Source organism: Cornus florida, unplaced genomic scaffold (genome assembly GCF_030987335.1).
Source record: "Cornus florida cultivar Cherokee Brave unplaced genomic scaffold, ASM3098733v1 CherokeeBrave_3.0.0_Hap2_Chr07, whole genome shotgun sequence".
NCBI lineage: Eukaryota > Viridiplantae > Streptophyta > Magnoliopsida > Cornales > Cornaceae > Cornus > Cornus florida.
Window position 1 is genome coordinate 12,470,033 of NW_026775577.1, and position 26,123 is coordinate 12,496,155.

The following is a 26,123-nucleotide window of genomic DNA, read 5'->3' on the forward strand; positions in this document are numbered from 1 at the left end:
TATGTATGCCATACATTCCTACTACCGAGCAAGTTGCAGATGTGCTTACAAAGGGACTTCCTACAAGACAATTCGACCGACTAATTGGCAAGCTGGCTATGGAAGATATCTTCAAACCAGCTTGAGGGGGAGTGTTGAAAAGGAAAGATTTGGTAGTAATACTACCAAATATTATTAGCTGTAAATATAATATTTGGAGAATATTTTCTGTAAATAGAATATTGGTCAAATACTGTAAAATAAGAAATTATTAATAAGGCCAGCTAGGTATGTACGCGTATTCTCTCCTCTAAAGAGAACCTGTGTAAACTCGTGAATTGTGTGCTAATACAGAGAAAAAGATTTTTCTATTGTTATTTCCTTTATAGTTTATATAGATGATTTATGTGGGCATCCTTGACCTTGGATTTGTTACGCCAAAGTTTCAACTGCATGCGAAGCACTTCTTGTCCACTACTGTGGAGAGGATTAGCCATAGTGTATGTATATAGATGCTCAATTTGTGGCTGATGCCATCTGAGTAGTATCAATTGAAAGGTCAATTATGAGTCACAACTAGCTTTTAGTCAAGGAAAATGATATTCAGGTTGAAGACTTCGCATATGGCCTATGGGATGCAAAGTGATGGGATCCACTCTATGGATGCCTGCTAAAGACTCCACTGAAGTCTATTTGGCTCTAATAGCAAGGTCCTCTAATAGCTCTAAAGACCAGAAGAATGGAAAGGGAGGAGGTCTAGGTCTGGATGGTTGGCCTTGACCCTTATTATAGCTAGCGAATTGAGTAATATGACTATTGAGGTGAGCAAATTTACATGACTAAATTAATTGTTCATTTATGCTCTGCAGATTTCCATGCTGATACACCAACTGGTGTGAAAATTATATTTAATTGGGTTAAATGTACTAAACTCCCTTAACTCTAGAAACCCACCTGAATTATTCTTTTGACACTTAACCCCCATTTGTTGCCAAAAAAAAAAATCTAAAACCGTTAGTCCACAATCTGAAATTTAACTTAATTGAAGGCATGTGACAAATGTGACCTAACCCAATTTTAAAATGTCAAAAATACCCTTATGACCTTATTATATATACATATACATGTTATATCTATATACTCCGTAATTGAAAATCCCCAATTTATGTTCAGCAACAAATCCTAACAAAAAATTATTCTGCTAGTTGGTGTTCTATCTCCATCTCTATCTGTAAGTGTTTAGGGTTTAGGTATATATATATATATAAAATCATACAGACAAGTGAATGAGAAAGGCCATCATTATTCAACATGTCACACATAGCATTGCAAATCCTTCATAACAGAGGAAGCCATCACTGTCACAAATCTGTTTCAAGTGGGTCAAAGAAGGAAAAATTGTGAATGGTTTCAGAAGCCTTTGATGACCATGGAAAAAGATGCCCATCATTATTCATTTATATACAAAGCTCAATTCAAGTAGCAATATGAAAACAGAGTCCACTCCAAAATCCATTTTTATGATTAAATTTGTTGTAAAATCAAAACCAATTCATTTGGGTTTCAGAGATTTGGATGATTAACTTCGCTTCATAGAGTCTGAAAGGTAGACGGCACCATTATGGGAAGCATAAGTAAATCATCAAAGAATTTTGGCTTTACCATAATTCTTTACTTGTATTCTACTTTTTCCATGTTAACAATAACCTCCTATGCAGTAGAATTGAACACCATAAATGCAACTCATTCTCTTACAGATGGGCAAACCATGGTCTCTTCAGACGGAACATTCGAACTGGGATTTTTCAACCCCTCGGGCGGTATTTCAAGGAATCGATACTTGGGAGTATGGTACAAGAAAATATCTGTTCGGACTGTGGTATGGGTTGCCAACAGAGACACTCCACTTACTGATACCTTAGGAGGAGGAGTCTTAAAGCTCACAGACGGAGGAATTCTCGTGCTTGTCAATGGTACAAACAGCATCATCTGGTCTTCTTCAAATTCATCCTCAAATAACAACGCAGTGAATTCAGCTCCAGTTGCACAGCTTTTGGATTCGGGTAATCTTGTTGTCAAAGATGCAAATGATGAGAATTTCCTGTGGCAGAGTTTTGATTATCCTGGAGACACTTTGTTGCCGGGCATGAAGCTGGGAAAGAACCTAGTAACTGGAATTGATAGGCGTCTATGGTCATGGAAGACCAGTGATGACCCTTCTAAAGGAAACTATTCTTCTGGATTTGATCTTCGTGGATTCCCACAATTAGTCCTCCTGAAAGGTACGGTTGAGGTTTACCGCTCTGGACCATGGAATGGTCTCCGCTTTAGTGGCTCGGTGGGTTTAAAACCAAACAGCATCTTCACATACCATTTTGTTTTTGATCAGCAGGAAGTGTATTATGAATATGAGCTTATTAATATCTCAGTTCTCTCACGGCGGGTTTTGAACCAGAATGGAATTGTACAGCGCTTGACATGGAATTATAAAACACAGGATTGGACAGTTTATACTAATACACCAGCAGATAACTGTGATTTTTATGGGCTGTGTCAGGCCTATGGTATCTGCAGCATTGCTAACTCCCCGGTGTGTGGGTGTCTTGATAAATTTGTTCCAAGGTACCCAAAAGATTGGGACACAGCAGATTGGTCAGGTGGGTGTGTTCGAAGAACAGCCTTGGATTGCCACAATGAATCATCAAATGGATTTATCAAGTATTCCGGTGTTAAATTGCCTGACACGCGGAATTCCTGGTTTAATAGGACCATGACCCTCAAGGAATGCGAGACGGTATGCTCAAAAAACTGTTCTTGTATGGCTTTTGCAAATATAGACGTAACAGCAGGAGGAAGTGGCTGCTTGCTCTGGTTTGATGCCTTGATTGATATTAGGGACCTCGGAGAAATTGGACAAGATCTTTACATACGAATGGCCTTCTCTGAGTTAGTAGGTATGATATATATTCCCAAGCATGTAGATCAGTAGCTTTTACATTCTGTTTGGAAATATAAAAGAAAGTTGCCATGTTTTCACCAGAAAGGAGGCATATTAGAAGCTCTCAATGAAAAGTGTCTTCTTTTACTGCTGCTTTATTTCTTAGTTTTCCTGCCTTCAAATATAGTTGCTTTACATTGTGGTAAATTTTGACTCTGCAGAAACACATAGCAGCTCCAGATTGAAGAGTATAATCATTCCTATATTACTTGCAGCAGTGGTACTCCTAGGCCTGTTCTTTCTCTTGTATTTCTTAAGGCGGAGGAAGCTGAAGAGACTAGGTAAGATATCTAGAACACTCAAATTACTTCCCTTTCCTATTTAGCAAAGAAAACTACAAATTTTTACAGAGGCGAATCATGTCTTGTCGGCATCAAATGTCAAGATTTTCAAATTTATTTCCTTTGCCACTTTATCTTGGTCTCATTCTGTACCTCTTCAGTTTAATTGAACCACTTTTGCTTTACAATAAGGGTGGGTTGCTATAATCTGATGGCTTATGTACAGTGAGTGTACCAAAATCAAGCTTTTTGAATGCTATTAAGTATTGATAATATCATCCAACCAAAGTGTTTTTTTTTTATTTTTTTTTTTTCAATTAATCTACTAAAATGGACCTATCAGATTTTGGGTCTTAGTCATCATACTTTCTCTTAGCTTACATCACTTTTTCAGGATGAGGATAGAGAGAGCCATTGTGTGTCACGAAGGGTGTGTAGTTATCTGCCCTGAGAACATGTGTACTGATCTACCCTGAATTAAAGCTTGAGCTTTTAGAGAGAGTATAACTTGAATATTTAAATATTTCACCACAATAGTTGCCGTTTAGCCTTCTGGTTTGAACACATGACTTTGCCTGCTTTGATACCATGTAAGAGAAATTTGGAGAAGAAAAATAATCTTCACTCATTGCAAAAATCCCTTGTACAAGACGTGCATATATACAATTGCTCTCCACATAGAAAAGGAAATTAAATCTCCTAAAATCTGTTAAGAGTAATATAGAAAGATACAATATGTACAATAATTAGAAAAGGGAAATTTTTTCTAACCAATATGATTTTCGCACCGGGAGTGACAGCAATACCGCTATAGATGATATTTTTATTGAAGCAGGCAAATGATTAAAGAAACAAATAAATGCTGCTAAAAATGCATTTAGGGTATCATTACTTAAGTTTGTGATTATTTCACATTCTTTTTTGTTGATATAGCAAAGGAAAACAGCTGGACATCTCAATTCTTGTTCTACCTACTGATGTTGCTTACCAGTTTCTTTTTTTATTCTTAAAAAAATGATTATCATGATGCCACAGGAGTATAATGCCATACCATTCTAGAAAAAGAGTTGGGGTGATTCGTTAGTAAGAATATTTTTATATTGCCTTTGGGAGCACTGAATTGGTGCATTGAATTTGGAATTGAAGCAAATTTGGTGATTCGGTATTGCTGTCGCGGATTTAGTGCTCTCAAACATGGCATTAGTGATTTTAATTTGGGATCTTATTGAATAATATTGCCATACATGTTAATTCAACGAATTTGTACAACTTGTTTTATTCATATGAAGTTTATTTCTACTTTACAGAACTAGTGAAACTCAATCAAGATTTACAGTTGCCATTATTTGACTTTGAGACAATAGCTAATGCCACAAGTAACTTTTTGATCGACAATAAGCTTGGAGAGGGCGGCTTTGGACCTGTCTACAAGGTAATGGTCACATTTATAAATCTATGCAGCATCTAGGAACATCTATGAAAAATAGTTTTTGCTACCAACTCTGTTATGGTACCATCTCTATGCACCAAAACCAGTATTTGCATAAAAACTTTTCGGTCACTAGTTTTCCCTGAAAATTTCTATACTTTAAAATCTTCATTCTAAATGCTTAGCAATGTTAGTCAGTGCTATTGTTCTACACCTTTGACTCTGCTGTTATAATATGAAGTATGAAGTAATTGTCTTAATAATGCCTGTTGGAGACAATCTCCACATAGGATAGCACACTGAACGTCGAGGGAACGAAAAAGGGAAAATGAAACTCTCAGAATGATAATTTTCAGGGTGTGTTAGAAGAGGGACAAGAAATAGCTGTGAAGAGGCTTTCAAGGAATTCAAGACAAGGACTCGATGAGTTCAAGAATGAAGTTCTATGTATTTCCAAACTTCAGCACCGAAACCTCGTGAAGCTTCTAGGTTGTTGCATTCAAGATGACGAAAGGATGTTGATCTACGAATACTTGCCCAACAAAAGCTTGGATTACTTCATTTTCGGTTTGTGTCACTTGAAACCTTTATTTATTTAGCCTATTGTACTTTTTGATAGTCTTAATAAACTGAACTTAGTACTGTCTAGTTATTTTCATTATGCATGCTCCAAATTCCCCACTTCCTGTGGAGTGATGTTTAGGAGGATGCTTTTATCAAAAGCCTTGGGAGAAGGGTCGAGCCCCATATTCATCCCAGTTGAAGATGGGAGACAGGATATTCTAACTTCTTCATAATAAGTGCAGCTGCTTGACCTTGCTCCCAAGGATTATTCATGGTTGTGAATTTATAAAAGTAGTTCTCATTTAGCCACATGAATCCAACTAAACAGCAACATGAATTAATTGGATGGAAAAATTGGGCAGATAAAGAAAAAAGCATATTACTGGATTGGCCTAAGCGCTACAACAATATCAAGGGGATTGCTCGGGGAGTTCTCTACCTTCATCAAGATTCCAGACTGAGAATTATCCATAGAGATCTCAAGGCTAGTAATATTTTACTTGATAACAACATGAACCCCAAAATTTCAGACTTCGGCATGGCTAGAAGTTTTGGCGGTGATGAAATGGAAGCAAATACAAATAGAGTGGTTGGAACACAGTAAGAACTTTAAATATGTTGGATGTGCAACTTCTATTGCTCAGAAATTGATTTCTTTTTTGTTGACTTCCTGCAGCGGTTACATGTTCCCTGAGTATGTAATGAATGGATTCTTCTCGGTAAAATCTGATGTGTATAGCTTTGGTGTATTGGTGCTTGAGATAGTTAGTGGGAGCAAAAACAGAGGATTTTCTCATCCAGATCACAGCCTCAACCTCCTAGGACATGTAAGTGTCAATAGCTACCTTGTAGTATTTCATGCATTGATTCAAGAATTACTGACAAAAATAAGTCGCAATTAGGCATGGACACTTTATAAAGAAGGCAAACCTTTGGATCTGATTGATGCATCGGTAGTGCACTCGTGTAATCTTACTCAAGCATTTAGATCAATCCATATCGGTCTATTATGCGTGCAACAAAGTCCAGAGGACAGGCCAAACATGCCATCTGTGGTTATGATGTTAGATAGTGATATTGCTTTGCCTCAACCGAAAGAGCCCGGGTTTTACACTGGAAGAAAGTTTGCTGAAGTAGATTCATCATCAAACAAGCCAAAATTGTGTTCATCCAATCAATTAACTGTAACAATTTTGGCCCCTCGCTAGAAGATGTTTCATGTAAATATTTTGATCCTCCACGGCTCCACACCTGGCAAAAACTTTTGTATAAGCCACTTTAACAACAGAAAAAAAGAAGAAAGGAAAATGAAAGTTATTTCTGATGTAGAAATAATTGGCTGAGGCATATTTGAAAAAAAAAAAAAAAAAAACATCTTTAGTCCAAGAAGAAGGCCTCCGGTAATTTGCAGTATTGGTGGAAGGGTGAGTCATGTAATAATATTTGTTAATTTTGGCGGCCAGCTCCATTATGTGTTATCTTTATTTTATTTCATTTGTAATTGCCATGTTTACTAGAAACTTAACTAGCTGGTCTTTCGATCTCTTTAAATTTGTAAGCCTAGTCATATGTGTATACTGTTATCCTTAAGTCTCATAAGTTATTTCAGTAAAAATTACTCCTTAGAAGGATTGCTTTTCTAAAATCACTGTGAAGATAACAATTAGTATAAAGAAAGCTACTTGAACTAGCTGCATGCATAAATTGATATATAGTGAACTTGATGACGCTTCTACAATAAGCCCAAAGAATTTTTTTTTTCCTAGTTGGGACGCGCACACACTGTCTCTGCTGAGATTCGTATCCCTAACCTCACTTTAAGAAGTAGGAGTCTTATACCTCTAGGTCACATGCATGTTGGTATGAGTCCAAAGAATTCAATTACTGAAGTCAATTTGTCAACCAGTTCCCAATGCCTAAAGTTAGTTCTATTACTGTATTTGTACGTAGGCTGGACTTGAAACATTATGGACTTGAATTCTTTATCTTAAAACAAATAATAGTTAATTTAATGTGGAAGTTCTCAAATAAATTTAATTAGAAATGCGTGAATAGCAGTCAAAGTAAAAAACTCTTCAGAAAATTTTGAGTTCAAGAAATAAAATCATCTGTGTATAATACATTATATTTTTTGTTTTCCCCCTTTTTCTCCACTTGAATTACCAATTCTTGATATCCATCAATTCCATTTTTACAACTAAAGGACCTAGATTATTGAGAGGGACAATGTTAAAATTTCAAAATTAATATAATTGAAAATAAAGAAAATTAAAACTACTTAATGTTAAAAATAAAAAATATAAAAATAAAATAAAAATCAGGGGAGCATATATATATATATATTTTTAATTTTTTTTTTTTTTTTTCTTGGCAAAAGGGGCAAGTTGATTTTTTTTTTTTTCAACTCAGTTTTCAAAAAAAAACTCCAGGACTCCACCTCTTCTCAACCTTTGCCAAACACAAAAGAATAAAAATAAAAATATATATATTTTATGTGGAATCTAAATCACATAAGGTAAGAGTAGGAACAGGAGTAGGAGAGCAACAGAATTAATCAAAAACAGAGTCACATAAATTGGGAGTAGGAGCATGACAGTAGTAGAATTAATCAAATTTGAGGAGGATTATGTGACTTAGCGTAGAATAAGCCGAGCCTAAGTACAGTGGTTGCAGTAGTGTTGCATTTTGTGATGACTTCTCACTCTCGGAGATCAACGTTGCCCTAGCCTCACTCAGAAGTTAGAACCATCCAATCCAAATGATTCCGAAGCCAAAATCCCACCAACGACTTGCGACGACAAAGACGAAGAAGAACAAGTTCAATTAATTATATTCCACTGTGATGTTCTCGCTGCAAGACTTCCTCACCCTAAGACCCCAACCACCCCCCCCCCCCCCCCCCCCCCCCCCCCCCCGCGGTTCTTCTTCTGGTTCTTTCCTTCTCTCATTCTTCATTTCCTCATGTTTCTCTTTTTCAATTGATTGATGCCATTTTATTTTATTTTAGGCTGCTGAAGAAGGATAATTGAAAATTAAATTAAATTTTGAAATTCTATATATATTGTTTTTGTGGACACTGTACTTTCCAAGTAATAGATTCAGTTTTATTTACTAATAAATTATGTAACAAATTAAGTGATTACCTTTTCCTTTTTTTGGCCTGGTGTAATTTCAGGTTTGAATTACCCTTTTTAATTTTATCTTTTAGTTCACAATTTTCTCAACTTTCAATCACATCATTATAAATTTTTTTTTTTTTTGAATTGTGCTATGTACATTATAGATTTTACTGATTTGATATTGACATTGTGTTTTAAAATATAGAATTGCATAAATAATTTTCTTTCAACTCTAGTTCCAATTATAAGTCACCGACTATATGTTATCAAACATAATTTGAGAATTAATGACCTTTGTAAATCGTTGTGTGTCGTGGATGTACATTCATCCCCTCGATTTTGAGATGACACTGTTTTTCTACAAGTTTAGTATGTGATGATTATTTGAAGAGGAACTATGTAAACGACAATTGGAACTGATAAAGAAAGTAATTTCTTACATTTTGTTTCCATAAAATATTCACAGAAAATAAATGATAATATACTCTAATAAAATTGGCATTGAGAGGTGAATGTCACCAATCCTAGTCATATGTGCCTTCTAGATGCATCTTTACTGTGATATTGTGATATATGCCTAACTTTGTGCGGGCCCAAGTCTACCAAAATTTTGACCCATTTTTTTTTCATGGGTCATGCAACCTAATTATTCTCCTGTAATTCAGTACATAAGGGCATTTAGGGTCTGAAGTGGAGAATGAAAAAGACCTTGAAATTCGTACAGAAACAGAGTGAGAGACTGAAAATTTGTAATCTCCGATTTTACACATAATAAAAACTTTCGCCGGATCCCAATCGTGAACATAGGTTACTATCACACCACGACGGACATAGTGATTGATGTCAAGAGTATAATACTAACTCTAATGGACAATGGTGAGGACACAAGTACAGTTCAATTCCTAGAGAAACCACTTTGCTATTCTTTTCTAGGTAGATATCGACTTTGTGTTTGAAACCAAGAGAAAATTAAGTGAGATGAATTTCCATTCATGATCAAAAATTTCAGAAACCTGTATGGTACAACAATATCAACTTCAATAACATCAATTCCAATAAATTACTAAGGAATGAACAAGGATGCAACTCGAATAATGCAGCATCCCTGCAAGTGTACAAAAATTCGAGTGTTTTTCGATCAATGGAAACAGTCCAGTCGATTTTTGGCTTTCTTTTCACCCATGTATGATTGTATCCCATTGTTCTCATATGGGTACATTTCCAAATTTCACCCAGAAGTCTAGCAACATCAGGAAGGAATTGCAGGAGCCTAGCATATCGGCTGTGCTCAAAGCTCTCACCAAAAAATATTACCCCGACGGAAATTTATGTCAATCCTGCTTCAGGGCCTTTGTGATGTAGGCTCTGGTAAGTACTATAGCAAGGTAAGCCAGCACCGTGAAACTGAGACCAACCACCAAGATCATGCGGTCATAAGCTGTATCCTGGACAGTGTAGACCCGAAGCCCAATCCGGCCCCAATTGCTCTCTGTCCAAACATGGTCCACCAGCTCCATGGGATCAGAAGCGTTAGCGGGCAACAACTTCCAAGTTTCAGATTCAAACTCCAACCGGGTTGAATATGCCGGGACATACCTGAAATGATTATTTATGTCATGCAAGTCAACAAAAAAATCTAGGAAGAAAGGGGAAAAAAAAATTAATAATGGAAAAATAAGCTAAAACTTATATGTACTAGATCCATTCCTAGAACTATGTCACTCATCAGATTGGCTGGGAGGGCAGTCAAGCATATTGCATGCACATCAACAAACAAGCCGATGCGATTCAATGGACGTCAAAAAAGAGAACAATAATGAGACATATTGGCATCCAAGCAGGATGTATCTCCTCATATTTGCAAACCTACCCATTATCGTCCAAAGAAGTGGACTACTGCATGGCAACAAGCAGGTTAACGAACTTCCCAATCAGACAATTTGAATAGGGTTGGCATATAGACAACAGTATTTAGCCAGAAGATGGCAAGTGTTCTAAAACTCCATTACGGAGTATTTAGCTTGGGCCATGGAAATAATAATACATTGTTTGTTTTCTTTGCACAAACATCGATAGGGTTGACGGGACAGTAAGTGGATCAGACCACCTCGTGGTATATTAGAAAATAGTAACCGGGTGCAATGCATGGAGACTACCAAGGGGTATAGCATAGTAGTACTTCTTCACCTTCCAAAGTAAAAGGTCGAGGGTCAAAGCTACTGTAAGTGCAAAGTGGGGGGGTGGTAGTCTTATCCGTGACTAGGAAGGGAAGATGGTCAGGACCCAGTAGGACAGAGGCAAGGATGGAAATGTTATACATACATCAAAAAATGCCCCATTGCAATCCGCAATGCAATCGGAGAAATCCATGGTATTCAGGGTATGAATTGCAATACTGTTTGATTCAATTAAAATCACATTACTAGGAAGGTACCTGGTTGTGGAGACAACACAAAATCCCTTGCCATCAGTCTCTGTTCTAATGCACAATTCACCTTGGTTGCTACAATTATGTGGGCAAGCAGAAGTAGAACTCTTTGATGGAATAGATGTTTTGTCAGCCAGAAAATTCCACAAAAACCTTGAAACGTCACCAACATATCCAGAATAAGGTGTGAAAGAAGGTTCCCCGAGGAGGACACCAACATAATGACTTGGGCAGATACTGGTGGGTGAAATATAGTCTGTCACCAGCCCGCACGATAAACCTGGTTTACAGTTCAATAGACAACCCAAAAGTTCTTCAACCAAAGAGGCATTTATATTAATACCACTTAGAGATGAAGAACTTAGATTCTTATTGTCACTGGCAAGAATGTAAAGCGTTCGGGCAACAAGGGAGGCGGCTGCCACTATGGCTGAAGAGTTAATATTAGCTGCATAAACAACAATTGAATGAGAAAATAATAAAAAGCCTTGAAATACTGTACATTCTTAGATGGATTTCTAAAAATAAGAGAGTCGAGAATTTAGATCAACTCACACAGATCATCAAGGTGACTATTGTAGAATTTGTTGGTGAAGGCAGTATCAAAATCTTCTAAGACAACCCCAGAAGTCTTAGAATTCTGTTAAGGAATAAGTTTAAAACATACAAGTTAGCTACACAATGTTGCCAGGTCTGGTTTTGCAGTCCAGATTTTGGTTAAATTATTTCTTAAGATGATATTGCACACTTTTTGTTTTGCATTTTCCTGTCACCAACTTTTAAGAACACTGCATTAAAAAAAAAAAAACCCGAAGAGACATTATTCTTCCATTTGAGAAAGCTCCAAAAAAATAAATAAGCAAAAAATAAAAAGAGAGAGAGAAAGAAAGAAGAAAAAGAACTGCTAAACTCTTTCAGCAGGGGCATCATTGTAATTAATCACACTGATGACATAATTAGTCTATCTGCTTTTGTTGGTTCAGGGTTGACATTATAATTATTTATTTATCACCCCATCGTTATATAAGTCTTGTTACCTACGCGTAAGCTGCATGGATCCAATTCCAATCTTTTGCACAGACATCCACTCCAAAGAAAAACTTAACGGCACTAATGTCAACAGAACAATGACCACTGGACTTTTCAGCCGTGTTTGCCAAATGTATGGAATCAATTTCATAAAAGTAAGACCCTATTTTACATGGGCTCTTCTAGGTGTGTGTAAGAATCCATGTAGGGCACACAACACTTGGGCATTGGTATGAAATATGTGTTCGATGTCTGCTTGGACATTATGAAATATGTGTTCGATATCTGCTTGGACATGCACCTTAAAAGCATATTTGATACCAATTTCTCTTATTACATTATCCGTTCAAAATGAGTGAAGTGCCCATCTTGAACACACTATGTTACGTTGAAACACCATTCTGCATTATGAAGTAAATATATATATATATATATATATATATATATTGAAAAACATGACTACATAGCCATGTCCATTTCTTTGGTTTGAGGATTTGATAAACTCTCTTGCATATAGCACCCAACATGTAACCGAGTCCATGCAACACACAAAAGACCATATTCCATTCAATGAGAAAGGAATAGTTGAGGTGTGAAAGCAAAATTAGTCATCATAAAAAAATTACTCCGTATTCATTAGTCATGTCAATCAAGAAGGTGTCAACTATTATGCTATCAAGTTTAAGATCTTCAATCCAACAAATTGTTTGTATATCCAAAAGCAAACCACTTGTGTCTATCAATAACTGGTATGATTATTTTCTCTTCTATAAAGGTCATCACTGGTCCCAATTATGTAAGGTGTTGGGTGGGAAACAGAAGAGACAGACCTTATTTTTGCTACAATTTTTCCAAAGTCACTACTCCTGGACCCAACTTGCATCCTCAAGCTTGTCAACTTTATGCTTTTGCCATTGCACCACACACTGAACCAACCCCCCAACTTTCCCCAAAAATAAGAAGAAAACAAAAAAAGGCACCCTAATTGAAGGTGAAAAATCAGTAATAAGGAGCTTTGGAGCAGGAAGCATAGGAGACAAGAACAACTTATGAACCCTGTTTCAATATAATAAACCCAGAGTGAAACATTTAAATCAAGTAATCAAGAAAAGATCAATCACACTGAGTAGTATTTGATCTTTTCTTCAACTAAAAACAAAGCATCAAAGATAAAGAATGGTATGAAATTCTCGGAATGGAAAACTTTCAAGAGGCAATAAAAGCTAGATTGGATAATTGAACTGTCAAAAATTATCAAGGGGCTGAAATAAAGAAATAGAAAAGAACAAGGGAAGAGGGGTATATCATGTTATGGATGGTGCTAAAGGGGGAAAGAAAAATCAAACTATGGACAGAAAAATACACACACACAGGAACTCCATTAGCGTTGTTCATACCTTCATCAGAAATGTCATTAGCGACGATGGAGGTATACCAGGATTTGATACATTTGCCATTGAGATATTAATGCCTTTAGATTGAAGTGAATCTTGAGCACGATATAAAGCATTCAATGTTTCATTATTGGATGAAACCTACAAGAATAATCCAGAAAAGAATTACGCCACAAAGTCGTGCTGAAAACGAATACTAATTCAATTTGTAGCACCATGTAGAAATTAAACAAACCAAAATGAAATATAAATACATATCGAATATGACTCGTGCAGTCGTACTAAATCTAGATTTATGGTTAAAGTGATACTACTTAAAGGACAATCAAAATGCTTAGGCAGCCAAACTGTCATATAAACGCAAAAACTAGTTTTGATAAGTTCATCAATACCTGAATTGAAGACCCAAAAGAAAAAAGAAAAATAAAAAAAAATAAAAATAAAAATTACTGAATACCAGCTTTGTTTTCCTTGGATATATAACCCAAAAAAAAAAAAAAATCGCAATACTCATTGTGGAGCACCAAAAGCTTTCTCTAATTAGAACTTAAACCCAAGTGTTTAGGAACTTCTTTATTCCCCTTTCAAACATTAAGATCCCTAATAACAATTTTCAGAAATTATGACTAACCACCCTACCACCATTAATTCCCTTACAACTGCCGCCACCGCCAGCACCACACATCACAAGCATCTCTGGGCTCCTCACCAGTGAGTCACTAAAATAACAGCATATCACCACCATAACAGCAAACTGACAATCACCACCACTATCACCATTAATTTTTACCTTCACCAACATCAGCACCACTGTATCACACACATTGCACATCTCTGATTCATTAGCAATCATATTATTGACGAGAATATGAAATGAGAATAACATGATTCCAAGTGCAAGCTGTTGAAGAGGAATTGCATAAATCATGTAAAGGAATGTATAATTCAGCTCCAAGAACAAATGATTCTCACCCCAGTTGTATGAGCAAAAAAGGTTTTGACCCCCTGACTAAAGTCCTTCCCTACAGATCCAACTTCCACAACCTACAAAAAATTATCCAAGTAAAATAAGTAAGCAAATTTTAACACCTTTATATAGAATTGAAAGAGCAGGCTCCAAATGTGCTCAGACACAAAATCATCAAACACAGCAACAATCTGCACACTCCAACAACTTTATAAAAACAACAATCACCAAGCTCTAAATAAGTTATAAGATATTCAACAGTCTAATGTAACTGGAAACCAAAGTGCACATAACAAGAAAATCACATGTGATTATTAGCATATGTCCAACTATTGAAAAGTTACTAGTGATACCTATGTTATATGGACTCGGATGTGTGTGCCGGGAGCGGGTATGTATTTGCGGGTCGTATGTATCAAATCCTCAACAGAGGACAGAAGACACTGCTAATTATTCAAATAATCTAATATTTTTATTTTTGAGTAAAATAATGCCTTTCTGCAACATAGTGTATAATATAAGCAGTTCAATCATTTTGAAACAGTAATAAAATATTTTTATAATATAATAAAATTGAATTATGGGATATATTTTTTAGGTGCATGTTCAGCCAAAAGTCTCAGAAACATCTCATACTCATGTCCGAGTATTGTGTGTCCAACACAGGCACTTCACCTACTTTTGAAGAGTCCATGTAACATGGGTGATAACAGTTGAGGAGCTTGAAAATTGAGAAGCATAAACATAGCAGCAAGTCACCACGTAGCATTTTAGCCCCTGTAGTACTGCCACATAGCCCGATATAAGGCACTTCTAAACATGTGGTAATACTTACCCTCTATCCATTATAGGACTAATCCTTTTACAAAAAGTCATGCAAGAAAATATTAGCATCCAACGAATTCAAATCAAATTACGATGCTACAAGACAAATAACAAACCCCACAGCAATTATATAATGAGCTTGTCTCTGCCAAGAGGAGAAGAATACCGTCTGAATCAATGTTTCGTTAAGGCCATTAAATGCATCTGAATTCCTATCAAGTTCAAGTAGAAATCTCCTGCTACCAAGGTAACCCCAAGCCTCTCCAGTGAACACCGCAAAAGCAAGCTGCAGTAAAGAATATGGTGGGTAGAATTATCATCTGAACAACAATTTCAGAAGATATAAAAGCCACAAGCAGATCATGGATATGTTAGAAGAACAAAAAGTAAGCAAAATTATTGGATAGCCGGTGAAACAAAACGTTCTGAAGATGTATATATAAATATATACTAAAAAAATAGCAGGAGATCTATTAACCATACCAATCATATGAAATACTTACAAATAACAAATAACAAACAACACATGCTCACTTCAACAAGAAAAAACAGGAGATTAACAATGGCATTTGAGCAAGTATGAATAAAACTTCTCTAATTATGGGCATGGCAGAGAACATACAAAAAGTACAAACAGGACTATATTCATGCGAAATAAAAGAGAAAGAAAAGGACTATAACCACAGAGTAAAACAGAAACCCCTAAGCTGAAATAGATTGAACAGAAATATTTCATGTTAACCCCTTGACCTAAACATCCCAGTTCAGGATTGTTCAGGATTAATTAAGAGGAAAAAAAAAAAAAAAAAAAATCAAAGAACTGACAAAAGAGTAAGGGAGGCCAAAATGTTAAAAGATGTGGAACACATATACGGAGAGTCAATTTAAAAAAAACTTGCCCTTTAAATGAAGTAACTCTAGAGTATAAGCAACTTGTCAACAATTATGTAAAACCTAAGCAGCACTAATCTCATGCATACCTCAACAACTATGTAAAACCCGAGGAGCAATACTCTCATACACACCTGTTTACTTAAGTCACCCAAACCATCAACGTGAGAAAGAGCATCAACTGCCGCCAGCAATGATATCATTCCCTAAACAGTGGTTTAAACATAATTTTCTGCATTAATTCAACGTCGAAAAGACATTACAGAAAAAAACAATGTCTTCTACAATGAGATAATTCACATTAAAACAAAACAAAAACAAAATACAAAAACAAATAAATAAATAAAATGAAAATAACTTACAGATATAGGGGAATCTGCACCAAGGCATTTGTCACGGAAAAAGGAAGCACAATCCATAGATGCCACTGTTAATATGATAGGCTTGGACGCTGAACTATTAATTGGCGGAAGTGCCGACCAAACACTGTCCTTGTATTTAAGATAAATGAAGTTATAGTTATACATTGATGTGAAACGCCCTCTAATCCTCTATGTATCAAATTTATATAGCCAATTCATAAGCAATGTACAACACTAAGTGGAAGGCAGCGGAGGTGGCAGTGACAATGGTGGGGGTGGTGGAAGGCAGTGGAGGCGGCGGTGGTGGTTTTTTTTGGACTTGGAATGTGAGTTTTTTTGTAACGTGATTTTTCTTTTTAAAATATTACTTGGGAATGGAATGGCCATTCCATAGGTTGAGATGTGGAATGAGTTTTCATCTTTGGAATGAATTTTCAGTCCAAGGGAATGGTCATTCCCACTTTAATTTTCCTACCAAACAAAAGAATGGTTGGAATGGGGCATTCCATTCCATTCCTGCATACCAAAAACAGCACAATAAGCTTAGCTGATGACCAGTCCATAGGGCATTACATCTTTCTTAAAAGGGGAAAAAAATGTGCATTTATTTTTCCAGGAATGATTCTCTCCGTCCCTGTATAAACCACAACATTAAATCTAAGGAAGCTACTTGCAGAAACATGATGGGTGAAAAAAAAAAAAAAAAAAACTATGAAAATTTTGATTATGAACACAAGAAGTCATCCTCACATTATTGAAAAAGGCTACATCCCCAGGTTAGGGCTAATAGACAAAAGTTTGAAGATGTCACCTACTGATTGTAAAATAGCATGGGCAGTCTTCAACAAAATTATTGCACATATTCATCACTACAATTAGAAACAGCATCTGGAATGGCACAGCAGAAATCATGTAGCTTGCCCTCAATAATTGGGATGAATCACCACATTTATGGTGTTATTACTAATTTACTACCCAACATCTACTAACTCCAAATAAAAATAATTAGGAAACTAAATTAAAAACCCCACGTGAATAGAAAATTCCAAGAAATCTTACCTGTATCCACCTAGTGGAAGACAAGTTTCTTCTTTCAAACAGGATTCTGAATCATGTGTTCCAGCTTTTGTTGTCTAATAAAAATATGTGCACTATTCATCACTAAACAATAAATCATGTAAACCATGTAAAGAATTACTTAAAATTATCATCAAATGTAACTTGAACAACATAATCTTTTACCTGCATCACCAGATCGAATTCAGCAACATCTGCAGTATAAGCTTCCTTGTTCTTCTCATTTTTTATGGCAAGCTGTACGTATGAGTAATAGCATTAAAAATACAACTTGAACCAAGGAACCAATATTGCAGTCAAAAGGGCAATCTCTCCACAGAAATCCATACAATTTATCTAATAAAGATATAAATTGAAAAATAAAGCCACTCTGTGCAGAATAATAAGGTAGGAATGTTTCTAATCTTCCACTCTCACCGCCCCACGTAAGTGGGGCATACATTGGGTAATTTCCTTTTTCAGGTCGCTACAGATACAAAGTGTCCCTTCATTTGAAGGATTGCTTACAGAAACTCTTGTAATTTGGTAAAAGCATCAACAAACTTCACATGCACTATTTAAACAAAAATACAGCTAGGAATAATTAGATCAAGTAACCCTATAGAATAATAAACTCTTGCTGATCTATCTGGTCCTTCACTCTATTCCAACACTATGACACCAGTGCCAGTTTACCAGAATAAAACTAAAACCAAATAAGATGCCCCAGTCAAACTGTAGGGTCGTTCTGAGAAGTTCACTCAACATGAATTCATGCAAAAAAGTGTACAACATTTTTGTCAACTGGTATCATGATAACATTACTTCTCTAAAGTGGATAACAATTTACACTTCACAAAAAAAAAAAAAAAAAATAATCACCATGGAAGACAAAAAAAAAGTATATCATTATTGAACTAGCCGTAATGTGAGAAACATTCCAACGCTGACTACCTCTTGCAGGGTCGATGTGCCACTCGGAGAAAGTAAGAATACTGGATAATTGTACGCGTTCCACATAAGTCCAGATCCCTGCAATTGGCATGTGGGTATGCTTTAGCTTTTCCAACAGAACATGAGAATCCGAAATCAACATCCGTATGGTATTATCAAGAAGTTATTTTACCGTCTAAAGATAGAATGAGGATTTGCAGTGAACAAACTTACAAACTAAGGTCCAAGAATAATCATATTGTCATCAACCGATCTATGGAAGTAACAACTCTTTGGTGAATGAATCCAAATACCAGCCGGCTAATCTGACTACTAATATAATTAAATGCCAGTCAAAATGAAGCTTTACATCCATGCTTAACAACATCATACTGTAATGACTTTAAGACATGGTAAGGGTTGGCTCATAATGAGCAGCATAAGTCAAGGCAAAAGGAGAGGCGATTCACATCTGACAAATAACTCTGTGTGGAGCAATTTATTTGACATATCGAGCTCTGGCTTGTAGACTGACTGTGACTGACTGATTGATTTTGGGGAACATGATGCCTACTTTGTAAGTCTAATTCTTTGATCAATTCTCGATGCTAATGCATGTGTGCTTTTTGGACTAAAAAACGGAGGAATGTACCAGTTTCTTCTTCGTCGAGAGATAGCCTGGTGATTGTAATGCATGCTGTTATCTTTATTTGGTGTTGATTGGGTTATGCCAGGATTGCTAAGAGAGTTACTTGCTCGTTGGCTTGGGGATTCAGTAAAACAGAAGAATTCGGGCAGCTTGGCAGGCAATGTCTCTCTGTTTAATGTGGAGTGCGTGGGGAGAAAGAAGTTGTAGAACTTCTGAAGATGTTATGATCCATCATCCATCACATGGATTGGAACATGTCATGTAAATTTTTTTATTATCAGATTTTTTCTAGAAAGTTTCCAAAATCTATACATGCATTAGATTTTGTAGATAATTTGGCTTGTTTGGTATATCTCGAGCACTCTCCAACTCTGGTGCTTTAATCTATATAATGTTTCCTATAATTTATATTTATATATATATATAGCTATTTCATAATTAAAATAAAAAAAAAAAATTTAAAATGTATAATTTTTCTAAAAGTCTTCCTTATGTATAAGTGTAATCAAAACAAAGCACAAGCTTTCAGATTCAAAAACTTCTGACCAATAGACTTTCCTAACTAGCTGAACCTCAACCAATTCTAAACAAGAATAAAACCGACTCAGTACATGACCAGACACCTACTACTTTTTTACAATAACAACCAGACACCAACTAACACGACAAATAAGCCTAAGTTACTAAAACATATCTGATCTAAAAGATTATTAAAGGTAATATTGATAATGAAAAAATCCTTCAAAATAAAAGGAGCTGACGATGTGGTTCACCAAACCCCACTTAATCAGGAAATTTATCATGCAGCAACAAATAGCAATAGTGGGATCCATCTTTTTATCCCTACTTTCCTCTATTTCTCTGCCTTCGAGGTCAAAGGAAGAGGTTTTGTTCATAACAAATGAGAAAAGAACTAGAGCACAAAGAAATATATATAAAAAATAAATAAATAAACATCACCCAAAGAAAAGGGAGGCACAAATCTCCTGAGAAAATTATTTCCTTCTTAAGCAGTTAAGACTTAAGAGCTTTATCCTCACTCTCTACCCGCCTAAGGCCAAGTCAGTCCCAAATCTCATAGCTCAAAAGCCTTTTCACACCAAGGCCTACATCTCGTGTCTCATCTAACCAATAAATAATGAAGAATCTCCTGCAATAATGATGCATAATTGCTGGAGCCCCATAGAATAACCTTCGCATCATCTCCCTCCCTCTCTCCCAGAGAAACTAGAAAATGTACAACATATGAGTAGAACATAAATGATGGACGAGGACGAGGACTCGGTTAAATCCAAGACAAGAAAAGGGGCCGCAAAGAAAAGCATCCAAAACATACATAAAGTACTTAACCCAACAAACTAAAAGCTCAGCATCCTCCTTTCTTGAACAACATCTATATCCCCATTCAAGATTTAAAAAAAGTCCTGCTCATTTTTTCTTTTTTTTTTTGGGATCCTTCCCAGTTACGTTGTTAGGTCCTCCTTTCTTCTTTTGTTAGAAGGAATGTAGTTCAGTTTGCTTCACATCCCATGCACATACCCCATTCTTGTAAGATTTAAGACAATATTCATTGTCAAATATAAAATAAAATAAATAAATATATAAAGGAGAGCAACATAAATTCTATCTAATAAAATATGTACCCAATTACACAAAATTTAAGAGACTGAAATTATAACATACAACTGGGTTCCATTTGTAACTAATGTTTTGATAAGGAGAGAATTCAGCTTGTGGAAACTTTTCAGCTGGAGAAAATCCTACAAAGCAGAGAAATGTTATTGTTAATCATTTGACAGCAAACAGACACTAGCTAGACACAGCTTTGATAATCATGGAACTTTATTTCTCACCTTTTAACTGCTTTTGGATTTCAGTTCCAGATTCAATTAAAACACCACCTACATTCTTAGCAAAATTTGAATCATTTGTTGCTCTGGAAAAGAAAAATAATTATTGAACATCATTAACAATATATGGTATGAGAACAATAAATATTTTACTTTCTAAAAGCATCATCCATGTTACATATCAAACGACACATAGAATTAGTTCCACTGGATGGAAAAATGTAATCATGAAAGATGTGTACTTTTTTATTTAAATAATAATAATAAATAGAACTGTCCTTTTTTATGGACAACAATAAGAGGATAAAAACTGTTAAATAGAAGGAAGTCAGAAGGAAATCACATTTTCCAAAACGACCTTGAAACATTCAGCAACTTTCACTTAAGGCATTTTCAGCCATGCCCTACCTCATAAAAAATCAATTTTCTGGTCTTACAAACAGAAGTACAAACGCAATCTGCCCATTAAAGAAGTCAAATATAGAAAATCATTCAACGAAATGGCACAATCCCCCTCCCCCCCTTCTTTCCTCATTTTTTTATTTATTTTTTTTATTTTGCTATGTTAGAGAGCATGCATTGTAGTAAGCAGATCCCAGCTTGGCCAGCCCCATGCAAGAGACTACTCACTCAACAATAAAGTTCCAAAAACATCTCTACCACTCATTTCTCCTATTTGTTCCATAGGTTTTACTTGATATGATGCGCTAAATTTTGGGATAATTTGTGTCTGAGGTATGCGTTCCCCTTTTTAACTCTCTGAAAGTTTAGAGGCCCTATTAGGCCTTGGGTATTTTCTAAGGGATGTGTTCCCCTTTTGAACACTTCTTTAAAAAATCTTTACTTATCAAAATTTTTTTTTTTTTTGATAATTTGTGTCAAATTCTCTTTCTTTTTTCACACCAAAAGATGGGGGTGGAAAGGGAAAGAAAAACCTTGGGATATAAGAAACTTAAGCTTATACCTGGTTGATAATAGAACCCTCAGCTTTTGGGAAATAGTAAGGCTATTAAGAGTCTCAAGCTCTCTCTATCAATCACTCGATTGAGACAGTTTATGAAATTTCTAAAAAGTTCAATGAATCTTTTAATAAATCTTTTAGTCCAACGGTCAACAAGGAGAACGCATGACTCTTGTCAAGAGAGAAAATGCTTCTTACAGAGAGTTGTTGCATATACAGTAGTTTTAGGTTACATTTGCCAAACTCTAAACGAGAGTTTGACCAGGAATAGATTGTGACTATGTTTTCCTGGTTCAGATAGCCAGGCTGGACAAAAACCTCCCCTTGACTTGAATGCATATATAACCTCTAGAGTTCAGAGGTAAAATCACAAACCTCTACACGGCAATCAGCAACATTTACATACCCATGATAATAACCACCATATCGTGTAAAAACATTAGATGTACAACGTATGTTGGAGAGTCCAGTGCGTATACAATACAATGCAAAGTAAACTACAAAGTATGAAATATGGAAAATGATCAATTTATTTGCTAACAAATTAATAAAATAAAGCAATAAACACACCTAAGAAAGAAGTCCTCGAATTCATCCAATGATACCAATATTGCAGATAAACGAACCAACTCATCAGCATTCTTGAATCTTACTATTGGAGCAACAACCTTCTCACGGCCAGGATCTAAGGGTACCAATTAAAAAATCTAAATAAGGGCAATTATATTGAATTGAATATTCAGTAGTCATAAATTTTAATTCCATGAAATATACAAAGAGGAAAAATACTTGACTACCTACTTGAACAACCAATTTCGCCAGAAAGGTTGAGTAGTCGTACACAAGGATATCCGTCAACAACCATGTACATTGACTTCTCAAGATCAGGAACTGACTCAAACGAGTTCAACTCTTCTGAAGCTGACCAAATCAAAACACATGGTAAAATAAGGTAGAGAAATACTAGTGTTTCAAAGAAAGGGTTCAGTGAAAGTTATACATGATTGCGAACAAACATTGAAGAAATGTTATATTTGAAAAACTAAGTTGGTATAGTTACACGATACAGAACCATGTGTCCACAACCCCAAGCTTGAATGTTAAACTTTGTACCAATATATACAGATGAAGCCACTTACAGAACAGGAATGAGTGTATAGTCAGGAACACCAGGGTACACAACGGATTAGTTATAGAGCTAATATAAGTTATTAAGCATTAAAGGAATTCTAATTGGAGTTTTGAGTTGGTAAAATTGATCAAGCATTACTTCCCATGATTCCGTTCTAGAATATGCTTAATGCTCCTATACACCTAGTGACCAGTGATTGACCAGACTATAACAGGCTTGCCCAACGGAATTATGGAAGAGACTGATAGTAGGCCCAAATTTTGCATACTCAATACTAGTTGGATACTCCAACGATATAGTTGAGAATTGAGAATGGAGGAAAACCCATTGTCCATAAGATAACTTGTTTTGAGCAGTGACTTGCACGTAATTCGTGCACCGGAAGTTAGACATCCAAATCAGACACTACCAATAGCAATATGTGTTATTTATATATCTTAGGATCCCCTGAGGCTACTGAGCCTTGAATCATACAAACATCCATGTAGCCCTCTCGATAGTCCTAGAGGCTTCATTACATTGTAAATAAATCATCACTCTGAGAATGGTTTTCTGTACTCAGATTATGAAAACAATAGAATACCATTTTACTACGAACCAAGCCAAGCAACAAAGTGCTCAAGCAAATTTTACTGATTAAAAAAACCTCACACCGTGTGTGATTCACGACACTTTAAGATTGTAGTTTCATGCTTTGCTAGAAAAATGATGTGAAATTTTCGAACTCGGTTTACCATGTCACAGTAGTAGGCATCAAGGATTATGGTTGTTCTGATGAAATAGTAGCGATTACCCAATAATCACTTGCTGAATGCAAAATTTTATTTTTCACACTTATGTTGCAACTAATAAACAATTAAAATAAGAGTAACAATAATAACAACAACAGTAATTTAAAAGCAAATGACATGATACAATGACTCCTAATAAACTGCACATGTGTAATTCAGCATAGCTTTTTCACATGACAATTCAATCCAGATTCAGTTTGGTTGCCGAGAAAAAAGAGGATATAATGGAAGCCCTACAAGAAGTTGGCGTCTCAATTTAGTTTAATTTCTCTTTTTCAGAAAACGCTAAATTCAAATTAATCATGAGACTCCGTTTCCATTTTCTCGGCGACCAAACAGGGTAGGGTACACAGTTCACTCACCTGAGAAAGAGAGATGAAGCCAAGCCATGAAGCATAGGAGAAAGTAGGAAAGCTTCATGGTCATCGGAGAAGACGAATGGATTGGTGTGATGAGAGAGAAAGTATGAACCCTACGTCATCGACGACCTCGCAGCTTTGGGAAAGAAAACTCCGTCTGTTCTTGTCTCTGATTTTTCTGCGATTAGTTGAATTTTACCGGTGACCGGCTAGTGGGAAGAGTTTTAAGGAGGTTTCGAACTCTTTCACATCCAGAAAAAAAACCCTCACATCCTCATCACTGCACTCAAATAATGGCAATCCGGAATCCAGATGTATCCCGGTTACCGGTTGCTGAAATGGGTCAGTACTTTTCTTTGCATATTACTGGCTACTGCGTACTAACTCGGGGTTCTATGTAGTATTTTTTCAATCATAATTATTTTGGGTTAAAATCATAACAAAAAAATAAAAATAAAAATAAAAATAAAATAAAATCCCTTATTTTAAAATTTTCATCATAAAACTCCAACATCTTATTTTAAAATTTTCATCATAAAACTCCAACATCTTTCACTTCTACACTTTTGAAAAGTGATCACATGAACCCCAATCCATTAATCAGTTTATGAAATGATAATTTTAACCTTATATTAAATTAAAAATTAAAAATTAAAAATTATTTTTAAAAATTACAAAAATTATGGTTTAGAGAGAGGGGGGGAGAGCATTAGAGGGAGAGGGGTGAAAAAGAAGATAAAATGGTATTTTTGTAATTAAAAATAATTATTTTTAATTTTTAATTTAATATTAAATGGTAAAGTTAAATAGGCCGGACACAATACTGGGGCCTTGTAATCACTTTTTAAAAGTTTAAGAGTTTTTTTAAATAGATTGTGATTTTATGATCAAAATTTGAAAATTGTGAAGGTTTTATGATTTTAACCCAATTATTTATTTATAATCCGAGAAAAGGAATGAAAACACGTATCCTTGAAGTGTTTCTGAAGATGCAAGAAATTCAATCACCTTTCTCTCTCTAGAATTCTTACACTTCAACAGAATGAAAACTCAAAAAACCTCACATTCTCTCTACTCGTATTGTCTATTTATAGACCATTATAAATGTTCTAACCAACTTATTACATAGGACTCTTATTCTTGGGCTTTCTTCCTTTTGGGCCTGACTTCATTATGTAAGTCTCAGACGTTAGGCCTAACTCACAGTGTTGCATTATGGGCTGAGTTCAACTGTTCGGTCCGATCCCTCTTTCGTGGGTGTTGGGCTCATTATGAAACCCTTTTTGCTTGGGCTCGGACCTACCATTCAACCTGATGATCTACTCGCGGGTCGGGTCTGGTCCAATCCATCTTTGACATCCTCAATTGCCCCCATAATTACCCCCTAATAAATAAGGGGGTAATTATTATCGGCGGCCAATCATGATGTTGACGGCTCAAGAAGATCTCGTGGGAAAATGGATGGTTAGATCTAAAACTGATGCTTCGAGATTCTAAAGAAACTCCTCGTTTTCCTGATGCTTCGGTCTTCGGGCCCACCTGTCCTTATAAGTATCAGAGGCGTTCCCTCAATCCTTTTTTACTGTCTCCATCTTGCATCACTGTTAGCCAAATCTTCGCTTGCTTTTTTTTTTTAAATCAAATCAAATCTCCTCCGGCGAGCCTCTACGAAAGCTCCTTTTTCCAGCGATCTTGTAGTACTCTTTGACGTTTTCTCCCTTTGAGGTTAGTTTTGTTTGCCTTTTTCTTTTGGAAGCTCTCTTTTTCTCCCTTAAAATCCCCATTCATCTTTGCCATGCCTGTAGATCTAGATGTTCTTCGCATGAACTTTATCTCCCTGTCGATATAGAAATTAGAAACTGCCCTAAAGATGTGGATATCAGGACTAGTGCTGGCCTTCTTCTCGGCGAAGTCTTGTTTACCCATCTTCAATTGAATATCATTAGGTTCCCTTTGCATCCTTTCTTTAACTATGTTTTCAACAAACTAGGGATCTCCCCTCTGCAGGTAAATCCAAATTTTTTTAAGATCCTATTCATTCTGCTACTACTGACTCGTGACAGAGGTCTGGATCTTGATATCATAGATCTTCTTCTCTGTTACAAGGTTAGTAAGATCCAACTTTA

General features: G+C 35.8%; 2 protein-coding genes across 2 annotated transcripts; one reads left to right on the plus strand and one right to left on the minus strand.

Annotated features, from left to right (window-relative positions):
- The first annotated feature begins 1,303 nt into the window (after positions 1–1,303).
- LOC132316265 (G-type lectin S-receptor-like serine/threonine-protein kinase At4g27290) lies at positions 1,304–6,588 on the plus strand. Its single transcript, XM_059814773.1, has 7 exons — positions 1,304–2,933; positions 3,139–3,258; positions 4,566–4,690; positions 5,044–5,254; positions 5,614–5,851; positions 5,928–6,078; positions 6,154–6,588. Exons 1-7 carry the CDS (start codon positions 1,601–1,603, stop codon positions 6,457–6,459), a joined length of 2,484 nt encoding a protein of 827 aa, XP_059670756.1. The 5' UTR covers positions 1,304–1,600; the 3' UTR covers positions 6,460–6,588.
- A 2,751-nt stretch (positions 6,589–9,339) lies between these two features.
- LOC132266395 (nicastrin) lies at positions 9,340–24,326 on the minus strand. The gene is made up of 16 exons (XM_059767246.1): positions 24,001–24,326; positions 22,517–22,636; positions 22,286–22,400; positions 20,758–20,840; positions 20,588–20,664; positions 18,277–18,354; positions 17,509–17,580; positions 17,326–17,399; positions 16,267–16,390; positions 16,039–16,110; positions 15,180–15,299; positions 14,194–14,265; positions 13,225–13,362; positions 11,354–11,438; positions 10,805–11,246; positions 9,340–9,966 (listed from the first exon to the last, which is right to left on the minus strand). The coding sequence occupies exons 1-16, from the start codon at positions 24,062–24,064 to the stop codon at positions 9,702–9,704; spliced, it is 2,001 nt and encodes a 666-aa protein (XP_059623229.1). The 5' UTR covers positions 24,065–24,326; the 3' UTR covers positions 9,340–9,701.
- Positions 24,327–26,123: the final 1,797 nt, after the last annotated feature.